Below are 13,966 nucleotides of genomic sequence, written 5' to 3'. Positions count from 1 at the left end.
GGCTGTAATCAGTAAATGTATATTGGAGTGGACTGAGTGTTTGTGTCTCTTTCTATTGTACTAAATTAAAGCCAAAGTACTTCTGGACATTTGCTGACATACCACTGTGGGCAAGTAATTTTGAGGCAAGAAATGCAAAGTCAGTCTACTGGTTGAGCCGCAGTTCTGCTGTCACACCTCCTCTGTTAACAACTGCACACATTGAACTTATCAATTAAATGTAATAGATCAATTACAACTAAGGATTTCCCAATCAGTGTTAATTTCTTTAGAGGGAATGCCTTTTAGTTTTAGTCACATTTAGTCATTTCTACCCTGTATAGTTTTCGTTGAAGAAAACTCAAAAACATTTTAGTCTATTTTTAGCCAATAAAAGTCCTCACATTTTAGTCTCTACTTTTAGTCCAAGCATTCTTTTCTTGCCTAAATATGGTACCAAATCATGGTAGTGTGTTCTCCGCACTTTGCCAAACCTGGGGTCCCTGCTTTCTACAGCTGAGAGGCAGAAGAGATACAGATGTATTGTTATTTGACAGATTAACCCACAGTGGAGAAATATCATGGATTTTGAATGTCTTACGAAAACTAAATTACATTTTAGTCTAGTTTTAGTGATCTTGACGAAGACTTAACTTTCTTTTTGTCAGTTTTAGTCATCACAGATCTATTTTTGTTGGTCTTAGTCTAGTTTTTGTCATGGAAAAAAAGGCTGTCGAGAAACATTTTTAGCAATAGTTTTAGTCAACAAAATTAAAACTGTTCCCGATCAGGTTCCTTCATCAATGATTACCTTTGAGTAAAATAGCCAGTAACTGATTTGATAGTGGTTGCATGTTGTGTTTTGATATAGCAGCTGGTTTAGCTGTTTGTTAGTCTACTTAGCCTTGCAATGTACAGGGACTTCCTACAGGTGGCAGCGTAACCTGATAAAGGAGCACAAAAGTCATCCTTATTCAGCAACAACAAGCTTTTACTCACTTTGTTCAATTGAGCAGTCCAAAAACCTCCAAAGGAGCAATGAAACAACTATTCTACAGTAAGGACAACTGATTGACACACTGATATAATTGAACAGAGTAACTAAGTGAATTAACATGCTTATTTACAGACTGAAAATTTTCGGGGGCTTTTCAATAGACTCCTCTGATAATCTGAATAAGAACTCTGAAAGGAGTCACATTAGTCAACAGCTGTCAGTCAGGATGTTACATCTGCTTTTTCGCATCAGATATAATTATTCTGAAAAAATGGAAACATGGGCAAAAGCCAGCATTATAATAATTTATCACGCTCAAGGTTAGAAGAAAAATATTTTCTATTAATTTCAACCTTATAGTTTGGTGGGGTTTCTGAACTTTTAAGCTTCTAGTCAGTAGGGGGAGCTGACTGGCTTTACCACCAGGCTACTAATGTCTGTCCATTTACATGGATAAAATCAATTATTATGATTAATCTATTGATTATTTTAACAAATAATTACGTAGTCTATAAGATGTCAAAGTTATGTCCTCAATATCTTTGGTCATTAAAAGACGAAGGTAAGAGGAAAAAACATGGATTTATGAGGCTGAAATGTTTAAGTTTGTGCTCTAAAAATGGCTGAAACTAAGAGTCAATCATAAAACACATTGGTAAATGATTGTGTTTAATCCACTTAAAAATGATTAAGATCAGCATTTTATCTTTTTAACTGCTTTTAAGGGGCTGTGTGGTTTGTGTTTACTAATTTACATCACTTGAGCCACACCTGTGGTTCTCTTGGTCTGTTTTTCATGCATCATGTAATTTTCCTTAGCTTCACAGAAACAGGACGTGTTGTGTTTCATGTGAGGGAGGAATCTGAGGTTGTCAGAAAAATATTTCCAGCGTAAACACGTAGTAAGCGGTGAGGTCATTGATTGACAGTGTTGGTAAAGACTTCCACAGGGAGCTCATTGTTTCTGCTTCCTGTCTCTCATCCTCTGTGGCGCTGCATTGTTACTCAACCGCATGTTTACATCAGTGTTGTTGTGGAGGACGGCTGCTGTCGGTGCAGAAAGATGGAGAGGCAGCTGAATGGATGTTTTGAGTCACTCTGACAGAGGAGAATGCATGAGAGTGGCATTTCTTGACAAACCCTCGATTATCTTCATTCTGTTTAGTATTTTCTCAATGGACCATTTTGACAAGACAAGGCTGAAAAAAGGGAAATTTGCCCTTACAGTGTCTATCATAGGACAACTGTATTCTTATGTTTGTGTTGATCAGTCGATCGCAAACTGCCACTCCAACTCACTTGGAGTTGTTGTAATATTGAAATGTAATATAGGGATGCATGATACTATCAGCATGATATTGTCAGATATTAGCTTAAAATAATGACCATAGATAACGGCAAATATAAACGCCTGTACTAACAGCCAATATATTTGCAGTATGAAACATATATCAGTTAGCTTTTACAAGCAGCCTTGTCTGTAGTGGAACCTCTTAGAGTGGTCTTATGGTGCTTTCACACCCAACCTGTTTGCAGAATTGGGCCCCGTCCACACGAAGACCATTCAGAAGTATACGCAAAAGTATTTTTGTCGTATCGGTGTTTCATCCACACGGAAACAGCGTTTTGAAAGGCCATTAACGCTACTTTTGGAAACCGGGTCTCCGATTGAACAAATCTGTCAACACATACCATTTCGTCTCTGTGTGGACAGCCAACCGCATCTTTCTTGAAACGATTACGTCATGCAAAGTGTAGCTCACATTAGCCACATCCTGATGTCAAACTAAAACAACTATGGCGGATTACAGGGTTGTGCCCATGCTGCAGAAGCTACTGAGCTTATTATGGCTTTTACAGCAAAATCTGATGCTCCTTTACCACCACCAAGAACAGCATATACCAGATGTTCTTAAATCCATCGTGGAGAACAACCAGAAGGCCAACCAGGAGAAAGTTTGGGGCAGTTTTCTGTGATCTTCTGCATTTCCATGGCAGCATTACAGCACCACTTACAGGCTTGGCATATATACTACAGCGTTTTCAGTCGTTTTCAGTGGTTCAGTGCTTATGCGGACATTTCCTGAAACGATCCTGTGTTTAAGGAAAACTTTTTCAAGACGAAACAGAAATGTATCGTTTTCGTCTCCGTGTGGACAAGGACTTAGACCACTTGAAAAAGGGTGTCTCTGTACACTTCCATTTTTACTCTGGTGCGGTTCGTCTGTGGAGAGAACACAAACTCAATCTCTATCCGGCCTAACTCAGGAAACATTGAGGCTTTTTTAATTAAATCACTTGCTGTAGCCAGAGGAATATGTGTTAAAATCAGACAAATCTGAGGGAGCTTCAGAAACAATTTGGCAAGTGCTTCTTTTCTTCCTCTCTCCCTCCTGTAAGGCTGCTGTCTCTGTGAGAAAGATTACAAAGGTTATATACATCAATTTTTTTCCAATACATAAACTTTATGTGGATTTATATGTATTGGTTTTCTTTTTTGATAAATAACATGATCCAAGATAAACAAACACTGTGTCCCTGTGGTCAATTCTCCATAGAAACCTCTGCCATCAGTGTGTGAATGAGGAGTGTATGGTGTGAAAGGGTGTAAATGGGTAGGTGTGACCTGTGGTGTAAAAGCATTTTGCACTCATGGCACTAATACACCAGTATCTAATACTGTTTTTGTCTTTGGAAATGTGTGCTCTTGTTTAGAGTGTTATTGCATTTGCAGTGGTACAGAACATTTTCTAACCCTCTCCTTATATTTGTTTTCTTTTACCCTGCAGGGACGACGCTTCAGCTAAAGCCACTTTCTTTCAACACATGGTGGAGGATCGGTCCGAGTCTGCTTCCTCTTACCATGAATTCCTGCAGCACATTCAGCAGCAAATGTCCTAGTATGCTGTCACACAGAGACAAACTCTGTATCTTCAAACCAGAGCAAGAAGAGGATTTCTGTCTCGTAGAGTCAAAACTAGCGTTAGCAAAATGGACAAGAAAATGTCGCTCCTTTTATCGGAGAGGGATTCCTCCTCACTGAGACAAATCCACCATCAAAGCTCATGGGTCAGCCGTGATCAGAGCATCATATGATGTAGAAAAAGAATAAAGAATTAAAGAAATAAATAAATGAAGGATTTTCCACTTTGAAACTAAAAATCTCCTCCAGCCTCTTGTTACATCATTGCTACTGAGAAAACAAAAAGGGGAGAACGTCGAGCCAAGAAGATGCCACTTCAACATGTTTTAGTTTGTTTCTTCTGTGAGCCTCACATGTAGCTAGTGCTGTCCTTTTTTATTGTTATTTTCTAATTTATTCCCCTCCTTTCAGTTCCTTTGGTTTTACTTTAAGACTTTTTAAATACACTGGAGAACAGAAACAAACATTCCTTCTGTTGTTTATCGGCATGTACTGTGGAGTCGCATGTCGTTTTTCTGTTTGCTGCTAGTCTGCCAGTAGAAGACAACCACAAATCTGTGTAACGGGATCAAAACTCGACAGTGTTTGGATGTTTTTAAAAAACCCATGTCGGCTTCCTTTTTTCTCCTCTGCTGCATCCTCCCCTGATTTGTCAACTTCGCTCCCAAACTGTCAAAAACTGTCTTGTCATTTGTTTTATTTTTCTCCAGGCGCTAACTGAAGTTGCTATCTACTTTGTAACTATTGAAAAGAATCTTTTATGTGCGATAATTTATGAATCAGCTTATTAAATAAAAACAAAAACAGATCTCTGCTCCTTTCATGTCCTGGTGCCTACACTGACATTTAAGATAATCCAGCTCTCACACTTTCCACTCATAAATTTTCAGTGCTTTTCTGAGTTTCATTGAAACAGAGGCTGATGTAATGACCGCTGCTCTATGTGACTTTTCTTAACAATGACTACATTTATTTCATGTTTGGACTAGTTTACATCATCTGTCACTCCCTACACCACAGATTTAAGCAGATCTCATGACTCCTGCATGCATTTTATGGCTTCATTTCATTCAGTTTAACACAAAGTGAATCTTAATAGTACACCTTTTTCAATTAAAGTTTTCAGTTGTGTTGCTTCTGTCAGTTTCTATCACTGGCATCAGTCTCAGTCAGGTGTGGTTTGAGTTTTCCAGGTAAGCCAAATGAAAGGGAAACTACTTTAGGAGGTTGTTCCACATTATGAAGCAGGTCACAGTTTTATGCAGTATGGGCAAACAGATCTTCCTGCAGATAAAAAGGCTGAAATGATGCAGTATCTTCCAAAAGATGTAGTTTCAGGTATTTGAAGCTGCTCCCACAGACACTAGGACTGGGTAATTAATCGCAAATTAAATTAAATTTCAAAATGGCTTGCTGCAATTTTCAAATCCCAGACAGTGCAATATTTCCTTAATCTGAAATGTGTCAAAATACCAGTTTGATATTTTTTTGCAGCAGAGATTTTTTTGCTCTACACATTATGCAAACATACACTATATTGCCAAAAGTATTCACTCACCCATCCAAATAATTGAAATCAGGGGTTCCAATCACTTCCATGGCCACAGGTGTGCAAAATCAAGCACCTAGGCATGCAGACTGTTTCTACAAACATTTGTGAAAGAATGGGTCGCTCTCAGGAGGTACTGTGATAGGATGGCACCTGTGCAACAAGTCCAGTGGTGAAATTTCCTCGCTCCTAAATATTCCTCAATCAACTGTCAGTGGTATTATAACAAAGTGGAAGCGATTGGGAACGACAGCAACTCAGACACAAAGTGGTAGGCCACGTAAAATGACGGAGCGGGGTCAGCGGATGCTAAGGCGCATAATGCACGGAGGTCGCCAACTTTCTGCAGAGTCAATCACTACAGACCTCCAAACTTCATTTGGCCTTCAGATTAGCTCAAGAACTGTGTAGAGAGCTTCATGGAATGGGTTTCCATAGCCGAGCAGCTGCATCCAAGCCATACATCACTAGGTGCAATCTAAAGTATTGGATGTAGTGGTGTAAAGCACACCGCCACTGGACTCTAGAGCAGTGGAGACGCGTTATCTGGAGTGACGAATCATGCTTCTCCATCTGGCAATCTGATGGATGAGTCTTGGTTTGGCGGTTGCCAGGAGAATGGTACTTGTCTGACTGCATTGTGCCAAGTGTAAAGTTTGGTGGGGGAATTATGGTGTGGGGTTGTTATTCAGGAGCTGGGCTTGGCCCCTTAGTTCCAGTGAAAGGAACTCTGAATGCTTCAGCATACCAAGAGATTTTGGACAATTCCATGCTCCCAACTTTGTGGGAACAGTTTGGGGATGGCCCCTTCCTGTTCCAACATGACTGTGCACCAGTGCACAAAGCAAGGTCCATAAAGACATGGATGAGAGAGTTTGGTGTGGATGAACTTGACTGACCTGCACAGAGTTCTGACCTCACCCCAATAGAACACCTTTGGGATGAATTAGAGCGGAGACTGAGAGCCAGGCCTTCTCGTCCAACATCAGTGTGTCACCTCACAAATGTGCTTCTGGAATAATGGTCAAAAATTCCCATAAACACACTCCTAAACCTTGTGAAAAGCCTTCCCAGAAGAGTTGAAGCTGTTATAGCTGCAAAGGGTGGACCGACATCATATTAAACCCTGTGGATTAAGAATGGGATGTCACTTAAGTTCATATGTGAGTCAAGGCAGGTGAGCGAATACTTTTGGCAATATAGTGTATACAAACATTCAAATTTCTTTCAAGGATAATTTTTTTCACAGAAATTCTACTTTTCTTCTTCATGTATACATTTTATATTTAAAACAAAAATAATAAAGAAATGATCATCCCCTTTAATACAGCAACTGATATCAAGATTAAATTGTGTGAGCCAAAATTGCAATTAGATTGGTTTTTTGAAATTGTTTATTCCTAGTTAAATCTTTCTATATTTGTGCTGGTTATAATAAATAATGATTTATTGCATGTGCTTTTCGAACAACACATGAGATAAGGAACCAAAAAATAATTGCATATTAATCACAATCGCAATATTAGGGGGAAAAAATTGCAATAACATTATTTTTGCAACTCGTTCAGCCCTAACAGAAACACTCCAAAATGTTGTGGAAAGTCTTCTAAGAAGATCAGGAGCTGTTATAGTTGTAAAAAAGGGTACAAGTCCATATTAAAGTATTTGAATACTTTTTCATGCCAGTCCCTTTTGCAATAGTCAGGCTATACAGACTTTCTATCCCTCAAAAAGAACTCTTAAGTATGAATGTGAAACCATAAAAAAAATGCCCAGTGAGTTAGCAGTGTTAGCTCCACTGCATGCAAATGGAACATTCTTAGAGAGAAGAGGGAGCTGTGTAAAGTCACTCTGGTAAATGCTGGGCTCGAAAGTAACTAATAACATTTACTCCAATTGCTGTAATTGAGGAGCTTTTTTTGTGTACTTAGACTTTTTTGAGTAGTTTTTAAAATCACTAAGTACTGAGTGAGTACTGAATAAGTAAATAAACACTTAACCCTTTCTTTCCTAGGCCCTTTTCCAGTGTTCAAGCTTGAAAATGACGTACCCAAATACAACTGAATATTTCTCTGCAACTACAAAGTCTACATGAATAAGCTTGGCAGCAATGTAAAGATATATTTTTTTAAAGATTTCAGCAGATGAGTAAAAATCCCCGTAGAAGTTGGACTGAGTGAATAAAGATGGAACATAGCAGAAATGAAAGATTTATTTTGTCCACCTAAAAAAATGTCACTTTTAGAGTAAATATTTCCTGAAATGCCAAGCCAAGGTTTCTGGGATTAAAACGGTGCATCACGTGACCATATCAGTGCACATTCAGACTGCTCTAGATGTCTTTCGGGAGAAGGAGGGTCTGCCCCCGATACTGGAGTCTCTCAGGATGAAAAGGTTGAAGCCACAACAAGAAGGTCCAAGCTTTCTGACGAAAACATGAGAACAAGTCGTTTAGCTCTCACAACACATGACAGTCAGTACATGCACACATGGAGAGAATGATTCCATATTTCTTCCCTAAACAGCTGTTGCACTGTACTTTAGGTCAAACCTTATAACAAATAATCCAGTTGGAGGTCCATTTTTTCTTGTTGGTATTGCATATTAAGGAAAGGTCATATTTCACTGTGAAAGCTCCTCCATAGCTATTCAGTACTTTGAATAATTTTAAATTATTTACTTTTACTTGAGTAGATTTATAGACCAGTACTTTTACTTCTACTCAAGCAATTTTCAACCAGAGTAACTGTACTTTTACTTAAGTACTATAATCTGGTACTTTCCCACCTCTGGGTAAATGGTGATAACAAATGTAGGGAGCAAATGCTATTCCATAGGTCAATGCAGGGTGAACGTGGTTGACGTCAGGTCAGGTTGTCAAACTAGACATAGGAGGCAAAAAATCAGACACACCGGTCTTATTGAATCATGGAGGTGGGATGTCTTGGACTTAGTGTTAATTATGTCACACTGAGTGTGTCGATGCAATCATGCCAGAATCCGGCTAAAGTTGTGCAGTCTGCTTCCATCTTAAAACCAGTCTGAGACAGCTAAACGGCAGCTGTAATCTGCATGTGGCAAAAGCCCCCTTCAGAGGTAAAATGTCTAATGCACACAGGCTTTGTCCAAAATTTTCTACAGTGTATCGAAAACAGCCTTCATTTCATGTCTTGAGCTGCAAAGTGAAAATAAAAGTCCTGTTACATAACATACCGCAGTACATATTTTTGCTGCTTAACATGGACTTTAAACATCCATAGTACCCACTACAAATACATTTATAGCAGCAGGACTCTGGTCTCTATATTCCTGCAGTCAGATGGGAATCACATGTTTTGGCTGCAGCCTGAACATCAAGATTACATCTGGATCTGACAGGAAATCTTTTAGACTCAAGCTACAGTAACATGATGTGTTTCATACATATTTGATATCCTTAGGACTGTTTTCATGCCCCCATGTACAGATTATCTGTGTTTTTTTATGTCCTTTGAAGGGCAGGAACAAATCTTAAACCCAAGAGACTCTTAATGAAATATGCATTCAAACTAAAGCTGCACCATTAAAATATCAGGAAAACCCAATCAGTAACTGCAGCTCTATAAAAAACTGAGATCTTTCCCATGCTTTTATGCACGCATAGACTTTTTAATGTGCTTGAGAATACTTTTTGTAATTAAGCCCAAACACTAAAAAAGGAGTTGTAAAATAGCCTGAAGCTAATCGCCTGTAGTAAACACACAAACAAGCAATAAAATGCTCTCCGCTCCATTTCTAATCATATCTGGCTCCCATATGTTCTGACTGCTGCTGTTCTCATGGAAAAACACACCCTCAAATATTTTCACCCGGTCACGCTTTCGGAGCCAGCTCTACAGAAGGAAAACAGACTTTTTAAAGAGTGGCACATTCCTATTTTTCATTTTTAAAAACACAAAAACATGCTGCAGCTTAAAAAAAGATGTGAATGATTGGGCAGAAGAACCAACTCCAGCTGGAAATGGGTGTAGGGAGAGTCATTTAAAACACTTCAAAGCTGCACTGTTTCACATAATTAACACTTTTTCTGCTAATCTAAAAGCGCTTAGGCTGGTTATGCCAGATGTTTGTCACTCGCACGTGTGCAGATCATAACAAATCAGGCTCTGAGGCTGCCCTCGCCTTTCAGTCTGTCTCTGAGGCAGATCTCCTTCATGAGCCTCCCTCTCTTTCTTTTTTTTTTCACCCAACAAACAACAAGCGGGTGCTGTTCTGCTCTCCTCTGTCGGCTATATTTAAACTCCGCTGTTGACTGGTCCAACCCTTCACACACCCACTACCAGCAGTCCAAACCCCCTCTAACCCTCCTCACCCACCTCAACTGGAGCTCTGGTCCAAGTTTCCCTCACTACAGACCGTCTTTGATAGATTCATGATCATGGAGTCATAGTTTCCCCATCTGGCTGTACATTTTAGCCTGTATATGAACACTATGAGCCAATGAAGGATGGGAACGCCAGAAGAGAGAGGATGTATTTATTCATATTGTTCATCACTCAAAAAGTGGTGAAAACTCAAATCTTAGCCAGTGTACGTCTCTCCTTTCAAGTAAAAATGATTCCTTAACTTTTAAACTCAATATTTATATATTTTTTTACTGAAATCTGGTAAGTCCTGGTAAAATTAGTCAAAAATGTCTATCCAGGCATACTTAAATAACAGGAATACTGTGCTTTAACCATGTGGAGTACAAGTATATTCAAGGTCTCTTTTGAAAGGTAACACTCTAAAATTTCTTCCCAAAATCTCAACTGAACCAAAGCATGAAGACTTACATAGTCCAGACTACTAAAATAGAACAGAAAATGAGTATTTAACACCTGATAAGTCCAGGAGTTTTCAATCTGGAGACCCCAAAAAGACCCTTGGAAACCATACATACATGGACTGGCCTATTGTCACTGCTTGCTTACGTCACGACTCCACCGTGCCTGAAAGTACTGCCCCTTGTCGCTGATTGGTCCTGTCACTTTCTAACTGGGCCCAAATGGTTCAGATGGGAGCTTTGCAAGATGGATTCGCCAGTGAGTATCTGTCTGCTTTACAAGGTTAGGCATCAAGGTCTCCATGGAAAAGTGATGCTAAGAGGAATCCTGCCCATCGGCCAGAATCACTGTCAGTATAATTCACACAGAGATAGAGGAATGCATAGATTATAGGGTACTTCTGCAATTTTTTTTTTTTTTTGGGTTAAGGCAGAGGTCCCCTTTGGCAAATAATATTTTCTGCTCAAAATATTCGGTGCTGGGCGCGCAGATGGTCGAGTGGCAGGCAGCCCGGGTTCGAATCTGGCCTGTGGCCCTTTCCCGCATGTCTCTCCCCACTCTCTTCCCTGTTTCCAAGTATTTCCACTGTCCTCCTTTCTCTAATACAAGCATGTAAAAAGGCCCAAAAATAAATCTAAAAGAAAAAAAAAGATATTCGGTGCTGTGTTGGTCATCTTGTTCTATGCCACATACTATAAAAACAAAATGGTTAAACCTGTTAGCTTCATGCTTGTCAACTCATAGCAAACACCATCAGGCTTATAGCTGCTCTCACACTGCTGTCAATTTAACAGTGAAGATAACAGTAACCACATTAACAGTCGCTTTGTTTACAAAAACAAACTTTTTACAATTAAACTCCAAATTTCTACAGTTAAACACAATAAATCTCCCTTAATTGTCTTAATTTGAAATTCCACTATTTTGTTTCATTTAGGATTTTTGTACTGTCTAAAGCTAAGAGTAATTGACTTTCTGTTCAGGTATTAACCATTTTTAGATACAATGAGGAATTCTGAGTAGATCAAAGATTAAGATACAAAGTGCATCATATACTTTAGTTAGTTTATTGTAATACAGTACACCGAAATGAAGTACAGAGCACAACTTTAGGTTATTATTCTCTTAAATCGGGCAGTCATTTTGCACTGACAGGAAATGACAATGGTTTGACCACCTGTTTTCTTACATTACTTTTTTGACAACAGACACCAAATGGACATAAAGCATTTTTAATTGAATTTGACTTCCATTTTCTGATTGACTGAATACATGTCACTTGTATTTTACGTTGACATCATTTGCTTTAAGAGAAAAATAACTTATTTAGCCTAAAATGCCTTTTTCCTTATCGAATGTGCCCTTGCAATGACACACTAGCTAGCTAGCAGATGCTAACATTTGCTAGCGCACTAGCATGCTAACAATACAACATCCACTACATCACAACGGTGTTTATTTAGGGTGTTAGGTGTCCAGCATTGCACAGTCAATTCTTGATGTTTTTCGAGTGCGCCAGTAGTGTAACGCCTTTCAGTCTACTTCTCGGTGTTAACTTTGTGCATGTCTGTTCTCAAAGTATTTAGTACAGAAGTATGTGATTTTGGAATAATGGAGCAGTAAAAAATAAATGTTCGATGACACGATGCCTAGATAACTTTTGACCTGTCTGCTGAGCTGTCTGTGAGTTTAGAGACATTAAGCCGGGGTAGTGGTGGACACATTTTACATCACTGTCTGCAGGGAGACATTACAATGGCTTAATCAAAGTGTGCTAATTGGGCCAAAATAGCATGAGATTAATGCAATTTAAAATGCACTGATTATCAACTTAAATCACATCACAACTAATGTATAAACGCTGACAGCCTTAAATTTAACATGTTGTCAGGTCCAAATACAGTACATAGAAACTCAAAAAGTCATCGACCTTGCTATAAAGAGCCTGATATGAAGACTTTTGGACTTTTTTAGGGGGTTGGACCCCACTGCTGGACCAAGACATTCCTCCAAGAGTTGATTATTGTTCACTCCTGCTGCCTTATTACATTCAAAATACATAATCATGATAGTAATTTTAGATGTGTACCTTGTATTTGATTCACACTATAATGATTTAATCTTGAGGGCCTTTGGAGAACCAGGCCTCAGGCAATTTCCTTCCTTTGCCTTATGGTTAAACTGCCTGTAATTGTTTAATTTAGGGCTTAGTTGTTGTAAAAGCAGCATTTGTATGTACCCAGTGTGACTCTGTAACAAATCTGCATGTTTATGTGGTAAATGCAGGTGTCATCAATAAAAAGAATAACCATATGATGTTGATTTTTGGTCTATCTGAACATCAGACTGAGTTGAAGGCCTGGTTGGGTTTGAACTGTGATCATCACTGGCTTCTGCACACTCTGTGTTCAGTTTTGCTTTGAGACAACTGTCAAAAGATAACATCCCTCCTCCCTTCCACGTCTTCCTTCTCTGCTTATCTTGAACCAGATTTTCAGACACATACGCAGCTCCGGTCTCGTGCTCTCTGAGGTTATCTCTCATGGATACACTGCCCAGCGTCTGTGGGAGTCTCCAAGGGAGCGTGTTCTTGGCTTCACTCTAAAGCACTTTCTGTGTTCATCCTGTAAGAAAACAATGGGGTATTGTTGAACCGGATGTACTTCAGATAGTCGTGGCTAACAGTCAAAATAAAGAGACAACTTCTTTTTGTAGTTGGTGAGGGGAAATATTCCAGTCTGGGGCCAGATAAGGAGCTCATGTGCCTTGTTTTTGTTCCTGTGGTTCAGAGAACCTCACTTACTTCTGCATTTTTTGAAGGAAAGATGCAGAAATGAGGTTTACTAGAATGTGGTTGTGTGTTTTCATGTCATATCCAATAGAGTTTTTTATTCATGATTCAGGGTTCAAGCGTGACTTAAAGTTTCCGAAAGGACAAACAAGAGTGTGGTTTCATAACACCTGTCTGACAGAGCATCATTAATATTTTCATCATGTTCTTCATCACTGAGGTGCTTTGGGACAATCACAATTTTGTTTGTTCAGCTTTCCTGCAGCTTTACGCAGCGACGTGCAAACTCCTCTGCCTCATGATGGAGCTTTAAACTGTCAGGAAGAAGAAGAAGAGAAGAAGTCAAGCTGAGTTTATTTTGAAAAGACTGGCCAGAGTCCTCAACTTGAACCACATGCAGAACGACTTCAGAGAGAAAGTTCGTGCCGAGGCCTCAAAACATCTTCGACCTTAACGGTCAGAAAAATGTCTGAAATTTTAAGAAAAACATTGCTTTTCACTCATGTGTCTTTCACTTAATGATCTAAATGGTGTAATTAATACATGATCATTCAACAAATTCACACTTTTTAGAGTAAAATGTGAATTGTCAAACACTCAGTGTTACATAATTCCACAGCAGACTGATATGAAGTAGAAGAATTCTCTTTAAGACGTTTAAATAATACAGTCAACTATTACCAAACAAGATGATTTGATGTCTGATTTTAGGGACTAATGTGACATTGCCTGGAGAAACTAACAGAGCAAATTGAATGAAATGGATGGAATGAGGGATTTCCCATTTACGCATTTAAATGTAGTTCATTTCAATGACAAACCAAAGAAAAAAACAGAAGGTGTTGACATTTCTTAGGCTCACAGTAGCTTTTCAGCCAATCTGAACTTCATCCGCTGCTCTGGAGGTTCCCAAGAGCACAGT

At 39.0% G+C, this 13,966-nt stretch overlaps 1 protein-coding gene across 2 annotated transcripts in view; it reads left to right on the top strand.

Annotated features, from left to right (window-relative positions):
• The window catches only part of sec24b (SEC24 homolog B, COPII coat complex component), a 36,378-nt gene extending 31,671 nt beyond the window's left edge, over positions 1-4,707 (top strand). For both annotated transcript variants that reach the window (XM_041797631.1, XM_041797630.1), the window contains one exon: positions 3,766-4,707. In XM_041797631.1, the coding sequence (XP_041653565.1) occupies positions 3,766-3,877 (112 nt within the window). In that variant the 3' untranslated portion in view covers positions 3,878-4,707. The remainder of the gene's footprint in view (positions 1-3,765) is intronic.
• Positions 4,708-13,966: the final 9,259 nt, after the last annotated feature.

Source organism: Cheilinus undulatus, linkage group 10 (assembly GCF_018320785.1).
Source record: "Cheilinus undulatus linkage group 10, ASM1832078v1, whole genome shotgun sequence".
Classification (NCBI taxonomy): Eukaryota; Metazoa; Chordata; class Actinopteri; order Labriformes; family Labridae; genus Cheilinus; species Cheilinus undulatus.
This window is presented reverse-complemented; position numbering and strand designations above follow the sequence as displayed.